Below are 22,715 nucleotides of genomic sequence, written 5' to 3'. Positions count from 1 at the left end.
AAAACAAAAAGCAACAACAATAAACCGATATATTCGTGCTTAATATTTGTTGTCTAATAATTCTGACACAATAAAGGACTGACAAGAATAACGATAGTGATGGAATTTAATATAATACTTAGATTTATTATTGCATCATTACAACCACTTGCACTTTTACCATCGCAGACCGCTCCTTTCTAGTTGCATTACTATTGCCACAAACACTACCATCATCATCATCATCATCATCATCATCATCATCATCATCATCATCATCATCATCATCATCATCATCATCATTATCATCTTTTGTTTTTGTCTGGAGTTTTGACAAATTACAATGGGGCATCACGTCTTTTCACTTTTAATCGATTAAATATATTATAGCTGTAAAACGTGGCCAGATATTCGACAACCACCAATGTATATCTCAAAAATTTAAAACAAAACTTTCAATATCACATTTATATTATTTGTATTAGAACCACCAGACTAGCCCATCTTCTTTTAAATGGACTCTTGGTGGGGTTATTGTTATTATACAGTAGGGTTTCCGTAGCTCTATATCTATATTAAAATCTAGAGGTGCCTAACAACCAACCAACACAAAATGATGAAAATAATTTTTAAAAATCCCAAAAATTCAGCCTGCCTCGACGAGGCACCGAGTGGCGCATTGAACATGTCATTGAACATTGAGTTTCAAAGGCATTACCATGATCATTAAATCATATCAATGACACGTGATAATACAACATTGAGATCTTATGTTTAAAAAAAATAATTCTGGTCGATTATATCTAGATATTGAATATTACGTCTCATTGATATAAGATTGTTTATAATGTCAACCGAAGATTAGCGGTGCTGAATCAAGCATGAAGAGCTGTTTTTATGATGTTCTAAAGCCATTAGGAAGTTTAAGGTGCCCTCAACTGGGGTAACTTTGCCTTCATGGGAAACTTTGCCTCTTTAATTTTGGACCAATTATAGTATATTAATTTAGTTTTGTGGTCATTATTTCCTTTGATAAATAAATAGTTCACTCATTTAACAGGGCTGCCAGGTGGCTAGATTCGTGGCCAATTTCGATTCAAAAGTGGCTAAATAGAACCTCACGTGGTCACACGCTACTAGGGATAGACCCCTGAGTGATGGATGGCGTCGACTGTATGGCGTCCCTCTCGCGGCCAGGAGGAGTTGTCATAACAGTAAAGTCGTGGATTTGAGCCCCCATTGCCGCGAAGTTTTTTATTCTTTATTGTCTTCTGGCACTTTTCTATTCACTTCATTTCCTGTTATTATAAACATAAGTGCCTGTTCCACCCACTCTTCAGTGATTGGATTGCTGGGTCTGTCAGATCTTGCAGAAATATTTTTGAGATAGTCAGTCGTCCTGTCTAAGGGCTGGCAAGATATTTATACTATCAGTGTAGCTCTAGAGAAAACAGGGTAAATTTCGGCTTCATGGATCTCGTCGCACTGAAAGAAAACTTCCAGAACACCATGAAATGAATATATATATATATATATATATATATATATATATATATATATATATATATATATATATATATATATATATATATATATATATATATATATATGTGTGTGTGTGTGTGTGTGTGTGTGTGTGTGTATGAAGTTAAATTGTAGTTGGAATTAAAAAAAGTATGAAAGTAGACTAAATAATGTACTGAAAACATGAATCATACAAACATTTTAGGGATAGCCTTGCATCTTATTTTAAGATTTGTTTGCGTAGGCGTTATATATATATATATATATATATATATATATATATATATATATATATATATATATATATATATATATTTAAAAAAAGATTCGCAACACATTGATAATAGTTAAAGAATAAGGATATAGAGAATATGAACAATTAAAGCAAGGGAGGAGAATAATATTTGTATTGAAGATATTTAAGCAGGTAATGAATATGTCGTGTTTGTCATGTGTATCTACAAACATTTAACTCTGGACAAAGAAAGAAATCTGAAGCTATGCACAGCAACAAGTGTATTTTCAATTTCAACATAATGCCCTTTTTATATCTTTCTTCTTACTTCAATGTTGTCTCGGTTGATCTATTGATTTGTCATGTGGCCAGGCCTGTTTTGTAATTGATGTTTTCACAGCTTACTGTAGTGTGGTGTTCTGAGAAAAAAAAAATCAATAACAAAAAACAAAAAACAAAAAACAAAACAAAAAACAACAAAACAACAAAAACCCAAAAAACAAACAAACAAAAAAACAACAACCCCTCCCCCCCAAAGAAAAAGAAAATTAAATTAAAAAGTAAAATAAAAGAATAAACAGACACAAAAGAAACCCCCCCCCCCCCCACAAAAAAAATAAAAAAAAAATAAAAATAAAAATAAAACCTCAAAAAAAAAACAAAACAAACAAACAAAACCAATAAAGAAAAACAAACAAAAAACTAGCACACTAAAAAAAAATTGGCCAAAAATCTCGTCTTTCAAATATCAATCGAATAAAACGACCATCTTGTCAAAAACTTTGAAACCGGGGTTTGAGGGTTCGTCTAATGGAAAAATGAGACCTACCGCCACAAAACGGCATTATGCCAGAGACATTTGGATGCTAAGAATTGGATTTGCAATTTCAGAGAGAGAGAGAGAGAGAGAGAGAGAGAGAGAGAGAGAGAGAGAGAGAGAGAGAGAGAGAGAGAGAGAGAGAGAGAGAGAGAGAGAGAGAGAGAGAGAGAGAGAGAGAGAGAGAGACTTTGATTGTGATTCTTTACTCTATTGAGAAGAATAAATATAATCTCTAAACAAAAACAAAAACGCTAAGACATTTTTTTCCTGATCATTTTAATTGTTAAATCCCTTTGAGAGTAACGTCACCATCCCGACATAATACCGCTTTTAGGCAGTGGGTTTCCTATATCATATTTCAGTAGTGTTATTGGGTCATTTTAACTCTGGTTATCTATAGATTGCTATCACAAGAACAAAAATGCAATATGTTGTTCATCATTCTTTTCAGCATTAAAGAAACCAAAAAACAAAAAAACAAAAAAAAACAAAAAAAACAAAAACAAAAAACAACAACAAAAAAACAAAAAAACAAAAAACAAAACAAACATAAAAAAAACAAACAAAAAACACAAAAAAAAACAACAAAATACCCCCCCCCCCCAAAAAAAAAAAAAAAAAAAAAAAAAAAAAAAACCCCACCTAAAAACAAAACAAAAAAAACCCAAACCCAACACAACAAACGAACAAAAAAAACCCAAAAACACCCCCCCCCAAAAAAAAAAACCAAAAACAAAACAAAAAACAAACAAAAAAACAAAAAACAAACAAAAACCCAAACAAAAAAAAAACCCCAAACAAACAGAAAACAAAAAGAAAAAAAATCCAACAAATATTTAAGATGTTTGCACATTTCTGGGAATTGAAACGGTTGCGTTGTTATTTCGGGTGCTGACTGTTCCACTGGGGTAAATATGTAAATATTTTGATGTGTAACATCTGGGTCCGGTCTCTCTCTCTCTCTCTCTCATCCCTCCTACCTCTGTTTTTCCCACTCTCTCTCTATCTCTCTCCCTCACCTCCCCCCCTCTCTCTCTCTCTCTGTGTGTCACCCTCTTCCTCCTCCTCGCCCCGTCTCTCTCTCTCTCTCTCTCTCTCTCTCTCTCTCTCTCTCTCTCTCTCTCTCTCTTTCTTTCAACCACTTTCCAGCCCTTTTTTTTATTTTCCACCGCACACGTAAACACATGTTTATTTATGTATGCGTGTTTGTGTATGTGTGTGTTTGTGTATGTTATTTGTGTTTCCACGGGCGATATCTCAATTTCTTCTATTGATCTTTTGACGAGTTGTGTCTATAAACGATGTCTTTTGATAATTCACAATGAGCATGACTTCAGGCCTAAGAATACGATGATTGAGACAGTGCCAGGGAAAAGGACTTGTTGTTTTCCTCTCTTGAACATACGATAAGCACAGACCCAATTGAAGCAAGTTCGAATCCTTGATGATTTCATAATTCGTAACTTCTAATTTCCTTACGTGTAATTGTCCAGCTCTTGATAGGGTCCTATGTACAGCAATATATTACTGTGGTCATACTGACCAGCTGAAGTATGGAAAAGGTACTGTGTAAACGGTACTAACTGTATGAATGCAATAACTGTAGATATTTGGAACTCTCTCCTCGCCTCTTCAAGAACTGCGAGAAATGTCTACGAAAGATTTAAGAACTGTGTTGATAAGGACTTAATAGATCAGATTAAGTCTGAATTCGATGGGTAATTTATGTTTTATAATTGATATCGTGTAATTCATATCTTAATAATGCATATCGGTTTTTATCACTGTGATAGGCACCAAAGGCCACACTATTGGCCTAATTTAGCTCTTTTTATATTAGGTATTGTATTGTATTGTAATAAAAGCCTAAACATGTTTTTTTAGCGAAAAATTATCTTAAAGATTCGATTTTAAAAACAAAAAAAAATACAAAAACTAAACAACATACCTCCTCAAACCACCCCCCCCCAAAAAAAAAAACAACAAAAAAACAAAACAAAACAAATCCCCCCCCCCCCCAAAAAAAAAAACAACCAAACAAACATACGTACTTAAACAATCAAACAAACTTAATACAAAACAGAAGAAGAGAAAAGCAAACAAAACAAATGAACACATCTAAGTAAATAAAAATAAGCAAAGAAAGAAAAAAAAACCCTATACAACACGCCCCCCCCTCCCGCAAAAACAAACAAACAACACAACAATTCCAACAAAGGAAAAAAAATCCCCCAATAAATAACAAACTAACAAATATATGTATAATGAAACTCCTCCCTCCTGGCTGGAAAGAACAGCTAAATAAGCTTAAACTGTTATCATCTATAATGAATCGATTATTACAGCATCACATGATGCTTTGAACGTCTTCAATAAACTCCTACCAGTTTTCTTTATTTATTGTTAATTATTTTATACATTGTAATACTACGATGTAGGTATTTTCTATGACAATTTCAGCTTTATAGGTGAGTCTCAAAAATATTGATCTTTGAAAAAAGTAAAGAGCTCAATTTCTCAGTACTTATCTCAATCATATTGTAATCATTGTGAATTTTTGAAAGATGTTCATTTTCATAAAGAATTCCATTCAGAAAGGAAGAAAAGTCTAGTGATCTTTTTATTAAGCTGATTTTTAAAAAAACCTTGACATTTCGCAAAATCTATTAACTGTGCTCAAAGCGCTTTACAAGTGGTCACAAGACGACAGCAATGCTTGGAATGTAGGACGACACTACACCTTTTTTTCGATCGAGACAACACTGTTACCGGTAATGTACTCATTTTAGACCTGATTATCGTGTGAGAATATTATTTAAAAGCCCTTTCCAAAGACACACGTTTGTGTTACTAACAGCAGGATCGAACCAGGGACCTACAAGTCCGAAGGCGAATGTCATACATTTAACACCTCAAAACCGCGAGATTAATTTGGCGTTATGTGAAAAGTCCCTATTTATAAATATTTATGACCTCTATATGGATGCGATGATACAGACTTAATAACCTGGATGGAATGCGATAAAAGCAGTTCCCCCCAGGAATCGTCAAACCATGAGTTACAATGTATTATTCAACGATGCACCTTGTCAGGATTGCCTACCCTGCCTCTTGTTGCCATGGCCATTGTAGGTGTGCATTGATAAACAGACATACACACGCAAGCCGTATTCTTATCAATGAGGTGGGTAGCTAACCAGTGTTTCTTTTCTAGTCTGGCATTTTCACATCTACTCCCTTCACCTCGCTTGAGTTTTGGACTTTTATATAGCGCATGTCAATTAGATTACGCTCAAAACGCTCCGCAACAACATGTATGACGAAACATGACATGTTATATATTTTTTTTCGACAAATACACCACTGTTACCGATGAGGTACTAATTTTACACCTGAGAGAGAACAAGGATAAAGATCCTTCTCCAAGGACTCAACTTTTCGTGGCCAAGACGAGCAGTCAGTAAAAACCAAGGATCTGTCAGTCCGAAAGCGACTTATTGATGCTGTGCGCTAAGGTAATTTACTCACAACATTGCTACAGTCGGATATAACTACCAACACACAAAACTGTGTGTAACCATGGCCGTTTATAGTCTGATTAATACAATTTAATGAGAACTACTCATAAAAATGGCAAAGCCGCGACATCGTTAGGTACCATCCCTCGATATTCACATCATCCATTATACAGACTTCGCACGGCTTCAATAGCTATCAGTCATTGTGCAGAAGTTAGCATTATCAGAGCCTCAGGTTCAAGAATTGATGGTTCCTCTGTGAGCTCTTGTTGCTATGCCTGTCAAGCTATTGACATGGATCACTATTATCTTATAGTCTGAGTCTCGAGTTTTTCAATCACCAAACAGTGCAAACACTTTTGAAAATTACGTGTTATCGTATATTTTATCAAAACTAGTCGAATAAACATTAAGTTGTTTTATTTTTGACTCAAAAAAATCAATACGCTTCAACAGTCGTGACGTCACTTCCCTCGACGCATGGTAACTTAGTAACTGGCTCTAAACTATCAGAACAATGGCGGACGCCCTTATAAAATACATCTCCGACGAGTATAAAAGTGTACACAGAGGAAAAAACCCCATTATAAATCTGATCATGTTTTGACTTTTACACATTCTGATCACAAGACATATGAAAAGTTCTAGCCAGCATGAAGAATAAAAAGTACCGATTTTCTTTGTTTAGAACCACGATGGCCGCCGTTGCTGGGCGACGTGACATCAGACTATTGAATCCAATTGCTGACCATGAACCAAATACCCATAGCCATCTAAAGTGCTTGCCTATCACCCGGAGTAAACAGCCCACATATCCTGAGCATTACTAACAATTTTAACACAGGTAATTGAAAAAAAAATACATCGTGTCGTCAGGTTTTGCGATGCAATTCCTTTATCAGCGTGTCAAAATATTGTGAGAAATACTCACTAATTGGGCCTGACCTACTTATCTGTTTGACATGTACTGAGGGTATCTCAGGCCTTTTCAAACAGGAAATAGACAGTCAAGGGGACAAAACGGGGTAAATGGCAGGACATATTCTGATTGGTAATGCTTAGTAACGGGCGAACCATCATTTGCCTACTTGTAGTTGAGGATAATTTAATCCATTATTATTTTAAGTAAACAAATTCCGGCTAAAAGAAAAAAAAAGTCGTTTATTTAGAGTACGGCAGAATTGGCCATTTTAATGAATTCCTTTTGTCATTATGAAGGATAATCAATGAACAGAGGAAATGAAACTTCAGACTGAAAAAATAAGAGAAATTTTATGTGAAGAGTTAATTGATTTGATAATGAATTTTTGTTATCAAATTATGTAATGTTATTGTAAGGGCAATTATATGCATGGCATTATATTATTATCATGTCACGAAGAATAAACGATGAAAATCGATTAAAAATATTCAGGTATGGGACTTGTGACATGCTATATTATACTCAAAGCGTCTATGATGTGTATGTTTGTGTATAAAAACGTATCTTCTTGTTTGTTGTATGTTATGATAGGAACATAAGAAAACAAAATCCACCAAAATCAACTAAGATAAAAAGAGCAAAAAAATAAAAATAAAATAAAACAAAAGAAAATCAATAACCAAGCAAAAATAAGAAGAGAGAAACAAATAAAAGACAAACAAGCAAACAAACAAAAAACAACAAACCCCCCCCCCCCCAAAGCAACAAAACAAACGAATAAAAACGATACCTCCCCTCCAAATAAAAACACCACAAAAAAAAATCAAAACAAAATCAAAACAATACCAAAAACGAACCCCCCCCCCCCCCCCCAAATAAACCCCCCCCTCCCAAAAAAAAACAAAAAAAAAAACAAAAAAAAAACAAAAACAAAATCAAAAACCAAAAAAAACAAAACAACGAAAAACACAAAACAAAAACAAAAATCAAATATAACAAACAAAAAACAACAACAAAGTAAAACTAAAAAAACAAGAAGCAACGCATTATTATTATTATTATTATTATTATTATTATTATTATTATTATTATATTATTATTATTTTTATTATTATTATTTATTATTATTATATACTATATATTATTATTATTATTATTATTATTCATTATTATTGTTATTATTATCATCATTAATATTACTATTACTACTACTACTACTACTACTTACTACTATACTCTACTATACTATACTACTACTACTACTACTACTACTATACTACTACTACTACTACTACTACTACTACTACTACTACTACTACTACTACTATACTTCTATTATATTACTATATATTATCTATTATTATTATTATTATTATTATTATTATTATTATTATTATTATATTATTATTATTATCATTAATATTACTATTACTACTTATACTATACTACTACTACTACTACTACTACTACTACTACTACTACTACTACTACTACTACTATACTACTACTACTACTACTACTACTACTACTACTACTACTACTACTACTACTACTACTACTAGTACTTCTATTATTATTATTATTATTATTATTATTATTATTATTATTATTATTATTATTATTATTATTATTATTATTATTATTATTATTATTATTATCATTGTTATTATTATTATTATGTCGGGACTAATCTGATGCTGAAAGTTGAATTTTTGGTCTAAATCATGAAGTTTGACTGACACGAAATGCTTTTCATTAAAAGATTGAATAAACTATCTTAAATAGAAAACATCGAAAAAATGGGACCCCCCCCCCCATCCCCCAAACTAAAAACAACACAGAAAAGAAAAAAACCCCAACTTGTTCTGAGCATTGAAGCTTTGAAATTGATTCTTTTCATCAGGTTCATTCCATTTTATGAAGAGAAAGATAAAGGGAGTTAATGTGACTCATAAATAAGGGAACAACACAAAACAAACAACGTTTCAGCCTTTGGCCTTTTTCAATTAAACACGAAATACACTTATTATCTATTTTATTATTATTATTATTATTATTATTATTATTATTATTATTATTATTATTATTATTATTATTATTATTATTATTATTATTATTATTATTATTATTATAATATATATATATATATATATATATATATATATATATATATATATATATATATATTTCGTGTTTACTTGGAAAAGGCCAAAGGCCGAAATGTCGTTTGTTTTGTGTTGTTCCCTTTTAAGAGTCACATTAACTCTCTTTATCTTTCATTGACTCATTTAGGCACCTCTAGTTTTTAGTCTTTTATGACCCCTTTTTGTACTCGGAGTACTTACTAATCATTGATTCAATACTAGACGAGTACCTGGTCGTTAACAGCGTTGTCTTTGTTGGAAAAATTGTAATATCGACTCTCCGTCATGTCTCGTTCTAACTGTTAGAGTTGCTGTTGGTCAGGGACCCTTTGTAAAGTGGTTAGAGCACGCTTAGTGGATATTGCGCTATATAAAAAAACTCAAGCTCAATAAACTTTACCTTATCCAGTTAACTGCCGTGCTTTGGAAAGATGAGTAATTAAAAATTTGACCAGAAAACTCGTCCTACAAATATCGATCGATTTAAATGACCCTCATTTTGGCAAAAACTCTCAAACCCGGGGCTCCGTGTACTACACAGTGCAACTTTAATTATTTTCTCATTCGAAAACAAACTTGGTTATTTTCTTGACATGCTGTTCATATCTATAAAGATTCAAATTTATGGGGCAACGATCTAATATCAAGACAGCAAAAGTGTATAAAGGAGCGTGCATTCCGGAGATAATGTCCATGTGAGATTAAGGCAGTGTTGAACATTATCACCGAAGTTTTTCTGATGTCTTATGAGAAATCCTAGTTTTACAAGATTTGATCCTGTTGCCATATGACTCAAAGGCAGGTGATTTACCCATTGTCTGTGTTACTGCGTCCCTCAGTGCCCCCATTCAATATATTATCAGACTAATGAAAATCTGAATGTCTCACAGGACGGATACGTAGAGAAATAATGGGCGCCCTAACAATGTTTTCATTCGTCTTGTAAGTCTTCACATAGCACAGGAGTCTCCTGAATGATTTATTGCTGTGTTTAGCGTGCAAAGGAACAATTTATCGATCACACTGTACTATACTGCCACGTTTTAACAAAACACATTTTTTATTTTTCATTTTGGCCAAGAAAATTCCTTCAAATATCGACCGGTTAAAATAATCTCAATGTTGTCGAAAACTCTTAAAATAGAGAACTTAAAGAAATCTCGACTTTAAGAATGTTTGAAAAGTTGGGCGTCGTTTTATTCGATTCGTTTTCTGAAATATAAGTTTTATGGCCAAATTATAAAAGTTTTATGGCCAAAACGTAAAAAGGCTTTTTTGTCATAGTAGAGACGTACTGTGCTCAGATCGTTACGGTCCAAGAGGGTAATGAGTGGGGCTGTTATCACACTATCTAGATAATACACTTAGTGAAATAATGTCATAATACAGCAATTGAGTTGATTGTCAATGGAAAACCACATATTAAATGATAGATTATCGTAATGCTAATGAATGGATATTTTAAAAAAAAACGGAGTCTCTTGTGTGAAGAAATGGTACAAATGAAAAAATGTGAACCACCCCATCAAGGATGATGTCAGATTGAATAGGAAACTAAAAGGCGGATTTATAGTTAATATAATCAGAAATACGACGTGTTGGACTTATCTATAATTTTAGGTTATATTTATTCTACTCTGTATAAAAACAAACAAACAAACAAACACACACACGCACACACACACACACACACACACACACACACACATTAAATTCAATTTTCAGGATCTAAAGCATCCAGACAAAATACCGTTTGCGGCAATGGGTCACAAGTATAAGAGGATATAATATAAGCGTTGAGGGTCAGGGGTTCAAAGCCACTGTGTATTATTATTTTAGAAACGTTCTTTCATTTTTGCTTGTTTTGACATCAATGATCTTTTTTCTGCGCTGATAGTTATATTTACTAAAAGTGCGACTATATGGTCTTGTGGGATGACACTCGCATTCGAAATCGAAAGGTCCAGGGTTCGATTACCGCTCTGAGTTCACATTCGCTAACTGTGATCAAGTGTAAAATGAGTATCTGTCGTTAACATCGATGTCCCTGTAGGAACAAAAATGTAAGATCGTCTAACAGGCTTCATGTCTCATAATAAGGGTTGCTTTTGGCTAGGGACTCTTGTAAAGCGCTTTGAGCACGTTTAGTAGATATTGCTCTATACAAATGCTCAACTTAAAATGTATATAAATGAAAAATAGGGACAAAGACCGGTGTCTGTAAACTGAACGGAATGGGTCTAATAGTTCGTATAAAAATAAAATAAATTAAAAAAAAGTATAAGTTAAAACAAATTAAATGAACTAAAGTATAAAACAAGAACCCATTTGACTTTCTAAGGCGATTGTTCATTGCATTGAAAATAGACGTATGAACTTTTTGCTCAACTTAAATCGTCCAGTATATTAGACGGGTCAGAACAAAGGCAGGGATGACGTCATTTTATTTTGCCATTCATATTTATGAAGTTATTCAGTCCCAGTTTCTATCGTTTTTGTTTTTACCACCATACAAAATCTTTTCGAGACAAAATCCGGAATAATTTTCAGGTTGTCAACCTACTGGATAAAAGCACCCATTGAAGTCATGTTCAATAAAACAAAGCATTTTACTTAATCATTCCCCAAGACCGGATATTGCCTTATAGTTCGTTGTCGATTCGTTTGAATTGATTCGACTTTTGGGTCAATCAATGTTTACTTATTGCGACCGATTTCCATTTATCGGAAACGAAAAAAATAAACCCTGCCATAATCTCATACGCCGAATTAAGCTGATTCTCGTAAAATCAGATTCAACTTCAAAGGAATTTTGATATCTTTAACAATAATGACATGATGATGATTATTGTAATGACGATACTCATCATTGTGGTTATGATGATGAAGATGATTATTACGATAATAATAACAAATATAATGAAAGTTATGATAGTAATAGTATCAATGCTAGTTATGATATGTAATATGAATGATAATAATAATGTTCCCAACTACTTGTCATCTCTTCTTTCTATCTACAATCCGAATCGCTCTCTCCGCTCATCTACTTTTCTGTACCTGAACCGTTTCATTCCTGTCGAAATTTTCACGGCCAGCTTTCGCATATTCTGCTCCTTCTGTGTGGAATGCTCATTCAGCGGATACCAGACACCGTTATTCTTTGTCCTCCTTTAAAGCCTCTTTGAAGACAGATTATATCCTTTCAGTTTTCTGTGAGTGATTTTATTGATTTTGTTAAATGATATATGAACGCATGTGCATATATTATTATTATTATTATTATTATTATTATTATTATTATTATTATTATTATTATTATTATTATTATTATTATTATTATTTTTAATAAAAATACTACTACTACTACTACTACTACTACTACTACTACTACTACTACTACTACTACTACTACTACTACTACTACTACTAATAATAATAATAACAATAATAATAATAATAATAATAATAATAATGATGATGATGATGATGATGATGATGATGATGATGATGATGATGATAATAATAATGATACTGATAAGAACGATAATAATTACAATATTAATAGTAATGTTATTGATAAGGACAACAACAATAATAATACTGAAAATTATGATAAGAACAACAGTAATAGTTATCAACATAATCGCCATCAGCGTTGAATCATGATCATCATTATAATTACCTTCAACATCATCATCACAACAATCATTTTCATGGAGATAAAGATAAAGGGAGTAAATCTGAATCATGAATTATCAACACAAAACAAACGAAGTTTCGGCCTTTGGCCTTTTTCAACAAACAATATATATATATATATATATATAATATATATATATATATATATATATATATATATATATATTTATATTTATATATATATATATATATATATATATATATAATATATATATATATATATATATATATATATTAGATTGTCCTAATAATATAGGTGAAAATGTGTGTGTGTGTGTGTGTGTGTGTGTGCGTGTGTGTGTGTGCGCGTGCGTGCAATGGAAGCGAGAGAGATAGAGAGAAAGAAAGAAAGAAAGAGAGAGAGAGAGAGAGAGAGAGAGAGAGAGAGAGAGAGAGAGAGAGAGAGAGAGAGAGAGAGAGAGAGAGAGAGAGCGACAACCATTTTCATATTCACCATCATCATCATCATCATCATCATCATCATCATCATCATCATCATCATCATCATCAATTCACCTCCATCATTTCCTAACCACCCCCACCCCCTTTTTTAATTTCAAACCCCTCAGACATAGTCCACAGGCCGGGATGTCTTTTGGAACATTTCCTGCAGCAAGCAAGATGTTGCGTCAAAGAGAAAAAGACAGGGCTTATAATCTTCACAGACAAAGGGTAAGGACATTCAATATCTTCCTACTTCAACAACTAGGCAAAAATCTCTAATCCTCTATATCCCATATACGGTTATATGGTCTTATTACTTGACACTCGCCTTCGGGAGGTTAAGGGTTCGAGTCTCGCTCGGAGCGGCGCGTAGTTGAATCCTTGGAAAATGCTCTTTACTCACATTCTCTCACTGTACTCGGGTTTAAAATGAGTACCCAGCCGTTAACATCATTGTCTCTGTAGAAGATAAAAAGTACTACCGCCTCACTTGCCGCGTCTTGTCTCGTCCTAAATATTATCTAAGTGCCGCTGTTGGCTAGGGGCGCCTTGTAAAGTTTTTTTTGAGCAAGTTAAGTGGATATTGCTCTATATAAATGCTCTGATATTTTATTCCAGTGGGAGTACACAGTCTTTACTGCAATTATCCAGCATAAAACGGCCTTTGCCTCAGTCAATGATAGTCTGCTCTGCCGTACTCTGAAAAATACATATTTTAAAATTTGGCCAGAAAACTAATCCTTCAAATATTGATCGATTTAAAAAAACGCTCATCTTGGCAAAAACTCTCAAACCCGGGACTTCGCCGATAGAGTACGGCAGTAGATGGTCTTCGCATTATTTTTCAGGATCTTGTTCGAAGTCCTATGTGACATTTCTTTTCGTTTTCTTGTAGGTCATTTTTCATTATGTGTCTTGCTATATCCTTTTGAATTTAGCTTATTCTTTCGCTCCGACGTATACCTATTTGAAGGTCTGATAACCCAGATTGTTATGGGCTCATTGTTGTATGGAATAGTACTCTCGACACAACGAAAAATATTGTCCATTACAACAATCTTAAATCTTATTTATCATTTATTATCTTTTATGTGTTTATGATGATAAATATTTCTTTTATTTTGCGCTTTTTTGTAATTTTCATTACCATGCTACATGCGCACCACAATATATTTTCAAACGTTTATTTCTCCTTGTGGCAAACGTGCATTTACGTAATATGACGAATTATAAAACTTTCTTTAGAATGAGCTTCGAATAATACCCTATCATTCGATAGGAGGAAGAAAATTCAGTTTACCACTACACAGCAATAACACATTCGATATAGATAGATAAACACTCGTAGATCTATCTAGATATTTATATGTTTGGTGCGATATACTCCAGTTTTCCTTCAGTGCCATATGGCAAGGAGCTGTATGTTAATCCTGTTATGTATTGTTAAATTGGCAGTAACAAATTGCTTTCTACCCTTTGGATAGAAACTACTCTATGGCAAATTACTTTCCGCTAGATCTAACAGACTCAACTGCTCAACCACTGCCGGGTGGACAGGAAAAAAGTTGGTAAATTGCCTTACCAAGGGCCATAACCTTGCCGTGTCAAATTGATGGCTCAAACCTTCAGATCTAATCTAGGTTATTTTGCGAGTCCAAGACCAAACCACTACACTCTACACCACAGCAACAGTTTATTCAAAGCAACATTGAATCTTACAGTTTTCAGCGAGAGAGCAGTAACCGCGATTTAAAAAATTGGAGATGTTTTATGAAAACAATCATGTGCGAAGCTGAATAAAGGATATCAGAAAGTATAGTTTGTATGAGAAATTAAGTCAAACTGTTTAAGCAATGAACAGTATTAGGATTTTAAAAAGTTTTACCAATATCTTACACACTGAGTGTTGATAAAGACCTCTTCAATATTAAACCTGTCTTTAATGCATAACATGTAATAAAAGGCTAAGCCGAGCTCGTGAAATGCTTCATTGAATTAAAATAAAACAAAACTTTTCATTGAAAATATTTCTTTACATAAAGACCTCTAAGATATCCCAAAATATAATTATCGTATTTGTTCGTTGACAATTTCTCAAATACCTTTGAATGCCAACCGCTGTCTATTCAATTCGATGTAGCGAAAACTTAGATATTACTTGAAATATTGAATAGATTTGGTGCGGTCTAATCCAGTCAACTTTACCCGTGTATTAGAATTGTAAATTACTTTTTACGATTTTGCCAATTTTACCAAAGAGGTAAATCAAGCATGAAGTGTTTCCTTCTTTATTGACGACAATAAAGCGATTGATTTGTCAATTCAAACTGTTTAACTTAGACTCTTAAGTTTAATTAAAAATAAAAATAATTCAATCGCTAAATAGCTTAAGGTGGTGGTTGCTACTGAATAAATTGATTTTTGTTTTTGCTGTTGTGGCTGTTGTTTTATATACTCTTAGTTTTCATATGATTATAATGATAACATTGTGAAGGCAATGATGATGATATAACAATGATGATAAAGAGATAATGATGATCATTATTGCCAGAGTCATCACCATTGCCACCCTCATCCTTCGTGACGTCACCATCAGCTCATAATTCAGTAAACATAATGTATTTTAATTCTCAGTCGGTCCGAAACAAGTCCTTATAAATCAATGATTTACTTTGTGACTCTAATAGTGACATCGTTTTTATTACTGGACCGTGACTAGAAGAGATCGGAGATGAAGTAATCTTACCATCATCATCATCATCATCATCATCATCATCATCATCATCATCATCATCATCATCATCCTCATCATCATCATCCTCATCATCATAATTTTTTCTGCTTCGCCTACTTCTTATTCTTGTTCTTTTTTCTTCTTTTTCTTTTATTGTTATTATCATCATCATTATTTATTTTTCCTCATCAATATAGTTATTGATTCTATCACCATCAGTATTATGTGACTCATGACAAATACAGCAAAAACCTATAATACACACATGTGTTCAGCAAACCGTGTACTGGCTAAATAAAAAAAAAGGCTTTATAAATAATACATTCTTATTTTTATTGTTCAAAGAATATAACAATAAAATGTGAAACGGGTTGGGAGTAACAGTAACCAAAACAAATGTGGATCACGTTTAAACTGTTTGTAATTGATTACCCATGGCTGTTGTTAAATAGGGTGTGTCGTAAAAGAGAGATAGGAATCCATTTCTATTGTAAACGAGACCGTCTAGTATACAGATACGTACATATAATATTATATCTAGGTGGTTTGTCAATTTCTTGCAAGAATAACTTTTTTTCAGGCGATTTGTTATAGTATAGTCTGATATGATGATGTATTATAGGTTTTTGCTGTATTTGTCATGAGTCACATAATACTGATGGTGATAGAATCAATAACTATATTGATGAGGAAAAATAAATAATGATGATGATAATAACAATAAAAGAAAAAGAAGAAAAAAGAACAAGAATAAGAAGTAGGCGAAGCAGAAAAAATGATGATGATGATGATGATGATGATGATGATGATGATGATGATGATGATGATGATGATGGTGATGATGGTAAGATTACTTCATCTCCGATCTCTTCTAGCCACGGTCCAGTAATAAAAACGATGTCACTATTAGAGTCACAAATTAAATAATTGATTTATAAGGACTTGTTTCGGACCGACTGAGAATTAAAATACATTATGTTTACTGAATTATGAGCTGATGGTGACGTCACGAAGGATGAGGGTGGCAATGGTGATGACTCTGGCAATAATGATCATAATTATCTCTTTATCATCATTGTTATATCATCATCATTGCCTTCACAATGTTATCATTATAATCATATGAAAACTAAGAGTATATAAAACAACAGACACGACAGCAAAAACAAAAATCAATTTATTCAGTAGCAACCACCACTTTAAGCTATTTAGCGATTGAATTATTTTTATTTTTAATTAAACTTAAGCGTCTAAGTTAAACAGTTTGAATTGACAAATCAATCGCTTTATTGTCGTCAATAAAGAAGGAAACACTTCATGCTTGATTTACCTCTTTGGTAAAATTGACAAAATCGTAAAAAGTAATTTACAATTCTAATACACGGGTAAAGTTGAATGGATTAGACCGCACCAAATCTATTCAATATTTCAAGTAATATCTAAATAATAATAATGCAAATAAATATATTAATAATAATAATAAAAACAATAATAATAATGATAATAATAATAATAATAATAATAATAATAATAATAATGATAATAATATTCATAATAATAATGATAATAATAGTAATAATAATAATAATAATAATAATAATAATAATAATAATAATAATAATAATAATAATAATAATAATAATAATAATATTGATAATAATAATAATGATGATGAAGATAATAATTTTAATAATAATAATAATAATAATAATAATAATAATAATAATAATATATAATAATAATAATAATAATAATAATAATAATAATAATATAAAAATAATAATAATAATAATAATAATAATAATAATAATAATAATAATTAATAATATAATAATAATAAATAATAATAATAAAAATAATAATAATAATAATAATAATAATATAATAATAATAAATAATTAATAATAATATATAATAATAATAATAATAATTTAATAATAATAATAATAATAATAATAATAATAATAATAATAATTAATAATAATAATAATAATAATAATAATAATAATAATAATAATAATAATAATAATAATAATAATAATAATAATATAATAATAATAATAAAATAATAATAATAATAATAATAATAATAATAATAATAATAATAATAATAATAATAATATAATAATAATAATAATAATAATAATAATAATAATAATAATCAATATATACATAATAATATATAATAATAATAAATATATATAATAATAATAATATAATATATCAATATTGTTTATATCACATGTCAACATGTGCATGTATATAATAATAATATAATATATAATATTATATATGCACAATCATAATTATATATATATATATATATATATTATCATATCAACTACGATCACCTGAATAGCATGTGTTATAAAAACAAAAATGGCCAACAATACACAGCAATTTCAATTAATTATTCACAGGTATCGACTCCTTCACATTCTTATAACTTACGAAAGGCTGGTATAGAAAATCTCTATTTTTAATAAAATACCAGCTTTAGGATGGTTATTAACTACAGTCAGCGATAGATGAAAGTAAATTGCCTCTCATTCTCTGTTTTACATTTCAATGAGTAGAACTTCCGATGCATAATTAGTTCATTTCCGCCTTTCTAGAGGTAACCTTGTTGCGTGCAAGCAAACAACAATCGTTACACCTTAGTGACGAGAATTCCAGATCAATGGGGAGGGGGGGGGGGGGGTTGGTAAATGGATGCACAATTCGATGACTGATAATAGGAGGAATGGTTTATTTTGATGTAAAGATGTAATACTGGATAAACAGCTTGTCGTTAAACCATAGAAAAGTTATCATGGTTTCTTTAAATGGGTTACCTTGTTGCCTGCAAGAAAACAACAGTCGTTATAATTTAGCGACAAGAATTCTAGATTCATGAGAGTGTGAATAACCGGATGCATAATTCGATGACTGCTCAGTTTGAATAAATGTTTATTTTGATGCAAAGATGTAATACTGAATAAACATCTTGCAATTAAACCACAGACCACAGAAAAGTCACTATGGTTTTTTAAAATAGTGTAAGCTTTTACGTTTCGTGAAAATAATATATCTTTATCAAAAGGAGTAAAACTGCACCGTCTGATCTTTATGTATCAACAAACGAATTGTCCGACACAGGATATTGATTTTATGCTTATGTTTTTCTTTTAAGTACAAGAATTTACTAAATTTGCCATGGACAGCTGTTGGAAGTTTTATAAATGCAGCATGTCGCTTTGTGGCCTAAAAAGGAAGAAGGAAAACGCCATCAGCAGACAATCATGGCAACATACAAACAAATTTGAGTGAAAAATCAGTCCACTAGAGATCACACTGAAATAATGTTTTTATTCAAGATCCTCAAGAGCAGTGCTTTTTAACCCCAAGGTGTGCCAATTGGTTTAAAGGATGTGCCACTTTGATGGCGTGTTCTGGGGGTGTGCAACTACGGCATAAAACAATAATAGTCACTCTACAAAAGCAACTTTATTTGATATGTAATAGATACACCGTGAGTGGATTTTGTTAAATTTATTACCCCACGATGTATTTTCCCATTAAGATCGATGCAACCTAAGAGTATTGTGAGGCTGGGGTTACAAGCTTTTAAGTTAAAGTTGAAAGTGTGTACGGTTTCAATAAAGGCTGACAAGCACCGATCAAGAGCAAAGTTAAAAGGTGCATTAAATCAGTAAGACCCTGCAAGTGTTAGAAATGTTAATTTATTTACCGATCCCTTCAATAATGAACGGCCATCAAGTACCTGGTGTGAAACGGTGCGTCAGATCATTGGATGGGATACCCATCTGATCCAGTGATTGATCGATTTTATAGGATATTTGGTAATCTAACCGATCGGTAAGGGGTCCAAACATTGTACACAATATTAGTATGATTGATCAATCCGATAATTAACTAACTCGGTGTATATCCTAGACTAACACGACAATTTCATTAATTTACTCTCGTGCCATTTGCGTTTTCTCATTATTTCTCTCTCTCTCTCTCTCTCTCTCTCTCTCTCTCTCTCTCTCTATCACACACACATTCACACATACACACACACACACACACACGCACACAACTAGTTATCTATCATTCTCCTTTCACTCCTTCACTTTCTTCCCCCGTTTCTCTCTCTCTCCCCCCCCCCTCTCTCTCTCTCTCTCTCACACACACACGCACACACACACACACACACACAACTTGTTATCTATTATTCTCTTTTCACTCTCTCTCTATCACACACACACATTAACACACACACACACACACGCACACAACTAGTTATCTATCATTCTCTTTTCACTCCTTCTCTTTCTTCCCCCGTATCTCTCTCTCTCTCTCTCTCTCTCTCTCTCTCTCTCCTTCCCTCCCTCCCCCCTTTGCTCTCTCATGCTACCTTGTACTATTGGTGTGATTTCCCCATCTCTCACTCTGAATTTATATGATTCTATCAACCTCTTCCTTAAAATTTAGCCAGAAAACCCGTCCTTTCAATATCAATCGATTTAAATGACCCTCATCTTGGCCAAAACTCTCAAACCCAAGACCTCGCGAGTTCATCCAATGTCGAATTTATCTGTTTCAGATGTACAATGTCAAGTCCCAAATTGATAACAGCCCTCCCAGACAACACGCCCATTTACTCTTGAGGCTCAAACAACTACAGGTAAACCAAAGCTATGATGATAATAATGAGATTGATGGTGATAGTAATGATGTTAGTATTTTAAAAATATTAACGATTTTGATAACAATAATAGAAATAACCACAACGATGATAATAATAATACTAATGATAATAATAATAATAATAATAATAATAATAATAATAATAATAATAATAATAATAATAATAATAATGATGATGATGATGATGATGATGATGATGATGATAATAATAATTCTAATTCTATATTAATTATAACAATAATAATAATAATAATTATAATGATAATTATAATGACAACAATAATAATAATGATGATGATGATGATGATGATGATGATGATGATGATGATGATATAATAATAATAATAAATAATAATAATAATAATAATAATAATAATAATAATAATAATAATAATAATAATAATAATAATAATGATAATGATAATAATTATAATAATGAAGATAATAATTGTAATATTGATAATAAATAGTAACGAATTGTACAATGACAAGATAATGATAAGGAATCAGGTGTTCATTAATTCAGGATTTCGGAAGGACACTAATCATTTAGTCTTGTAAATGCCTATTAAACTCCATTTTTATCAGAGTGAAGAGGAAAAGAAAGCAAAGATAGACCGGGAGAACAAACTCCTTCTCCAAAAGATGACTCACATTATGTTAAGCAGGGAACACAAACGCAAGAAGACAAAACAGCAATCGGATTCGAAGGGCAGGTAACTTGACATTTGTGTGCATTTCCTCTAGCTGATTGTCGCGCTCAGAGCCAATTAGTTTGTATCTACATGTCTGCTTCAAATAACGTAGACGAGAAAGACCCCAGTTCAACAATCATATCATGTTCACTGTTTGCTGACCTCTGAAAAAAAAAAACAAACAACAAGACGTATTTAGCATTTTGGCCAAAAAAAAAAAAAAAAAAAAAAAAAAAAAAAAAAAAAAAAAAAAAAAAAAAAAAAAAAAAACAAAAAAAACAAACAAAAAAAAAACCAAACAAATACAACAACAACAACACAAAAACAAAACGATTGATATTGGAAGGACTAGATTTCTGCCCATAATCCCAAAATCGTTTTGTTTCAGGGTACGACACTATATATAGACTGCCCTATTCTGAAAAAAAAAAAACCCAAACCAAAAAAAAATATTTTTAAAAAATTAGCCAGAAAATTTTTACTTCAAATACCGATCAAGAAGTTCCAGACATGTGTGATATTATGAAGGTTATTTTAATCGATCGATTTTTGAAGTAAAAGTCATCAAAAGAAGCAGTATTAGTACAGGTGGTGTAGTGGTGGTAGTAGTAGTGTTAGTAGTCGTAGTGTTAGTAGTAGTAGTAGTAGTAGTAGTAGTAGTAGTAGTAGTAGTAGTAGTAGTAGTAGTAGTAGTAGTAGTTGTTGTTGTTGTTGTAATAGTTGTCGTAGTAGTTGTTGTTGTTCTTGTAGTAGTAGTAGTAGTAGTAGTAGTAGTAGTAGTAGTAGTAGTAGTAGTAGTAGTAGTAGTAGTAGTAGTAGTAGTAGTAGTAATAGTAGTAGCAGTCAAAGTTCTCGCGAATTAGTAACAATCTGAAGATAAGATAAGTATTATATTTAGGTTTTGTATCTTTCCTCTAAGCTTTGTAATTAAAACACTCTTACAGTCGAGTCTTTTTATATATTTTTATAATCAATCTAGCCTGAATCAAGAATACCGAGAACGAGTCCGAGAACGCATAAATGCCGAAAACTTTCAGATTGCACAAAGGATACAGAAGACAAGACCTATATATGACGTGGACAAATGGGTAAGTCGACTGGAAAGCTTCTCCGCTCCTTGGATTAGCACGAGTTCGATCCCTTTTAAATTCCAGTTTATATTTGTTTATTGTCCAATGGTCAGCTTGTTCATTTTGGATAATTGATGGTTTTTCTGAGACCTCTTCTCGCTATGCCTGTCAAGCTATTGACTTGGATGCCTTTTTAAGTATTATCTTATGTTATGAGCCTTCCGTTCTTCAAT

The 22,715-nt window shown here is 31.9% G+C and overlaps 1 protein-coding gene across 2 annotated transcripts in view; it reads left to right on the top strand.

Annotated features, from left to right (window-relative positions):
- LOC144972483 (annexin A6-like) overlaps window positions 1-22,715 on the top strand; it is an 87,421-nt gene that overhangs the window by 630 nt on the left and 64,076 nt on the right. Inside the window, exons 1-5 of one of the 2 annotated variants that reach the window (XM_078913761.1) lie at window positions 12,243-12,357; window positions 13,414-13,516; window positions 20,614-20,694; window positions 21,306-21,433; window positions 22,392-22,500. In XM_078913761.1, coding sequence (XP_078769887.1) covers window positions 13,433-13,516; window positions 20,614-20,694; window positions 21,306-21,433; window positions 22,392-22,500 — 402 coding nt within the window. In that variant the 5' untranslated portion in view covers window positions 12,243-12,357; window positions 13,414-13,432. Of the gene's footprint in view, window positions 1-12,242; window positions 12,358-13,413; window positions 13,517-20,613; window positions 20,695-21,305; window positions 21,434-22,391; window positions 22,501-22,715 lie in introns of those variants that run through there. The other variant, XM_078913751.1, reaches the window with a different exon arrangement.

The sequence above is a fragment of the Berghia stephanieae genome, chromosome 1 (assembly GCF_034508935.2).
Source record: "Berghia stephanieae isolate SIO BIC M18660-M18661 chromosome 1, UCSD_Bste_1.3, whole genome shotgun sequence".
Taxonomy (NCBI): domain Eukaryota; kingdom Metazoa; phylum Mollusca; class Gastropoda; order Nudibranchia; family Aeolidiidae; genus Berghia; species Berghia stephanieae.
Note: the sequence above shows the minus strand (reverse complement) of the source record. Positions and strands in the feature narration are given on the sequence as shown.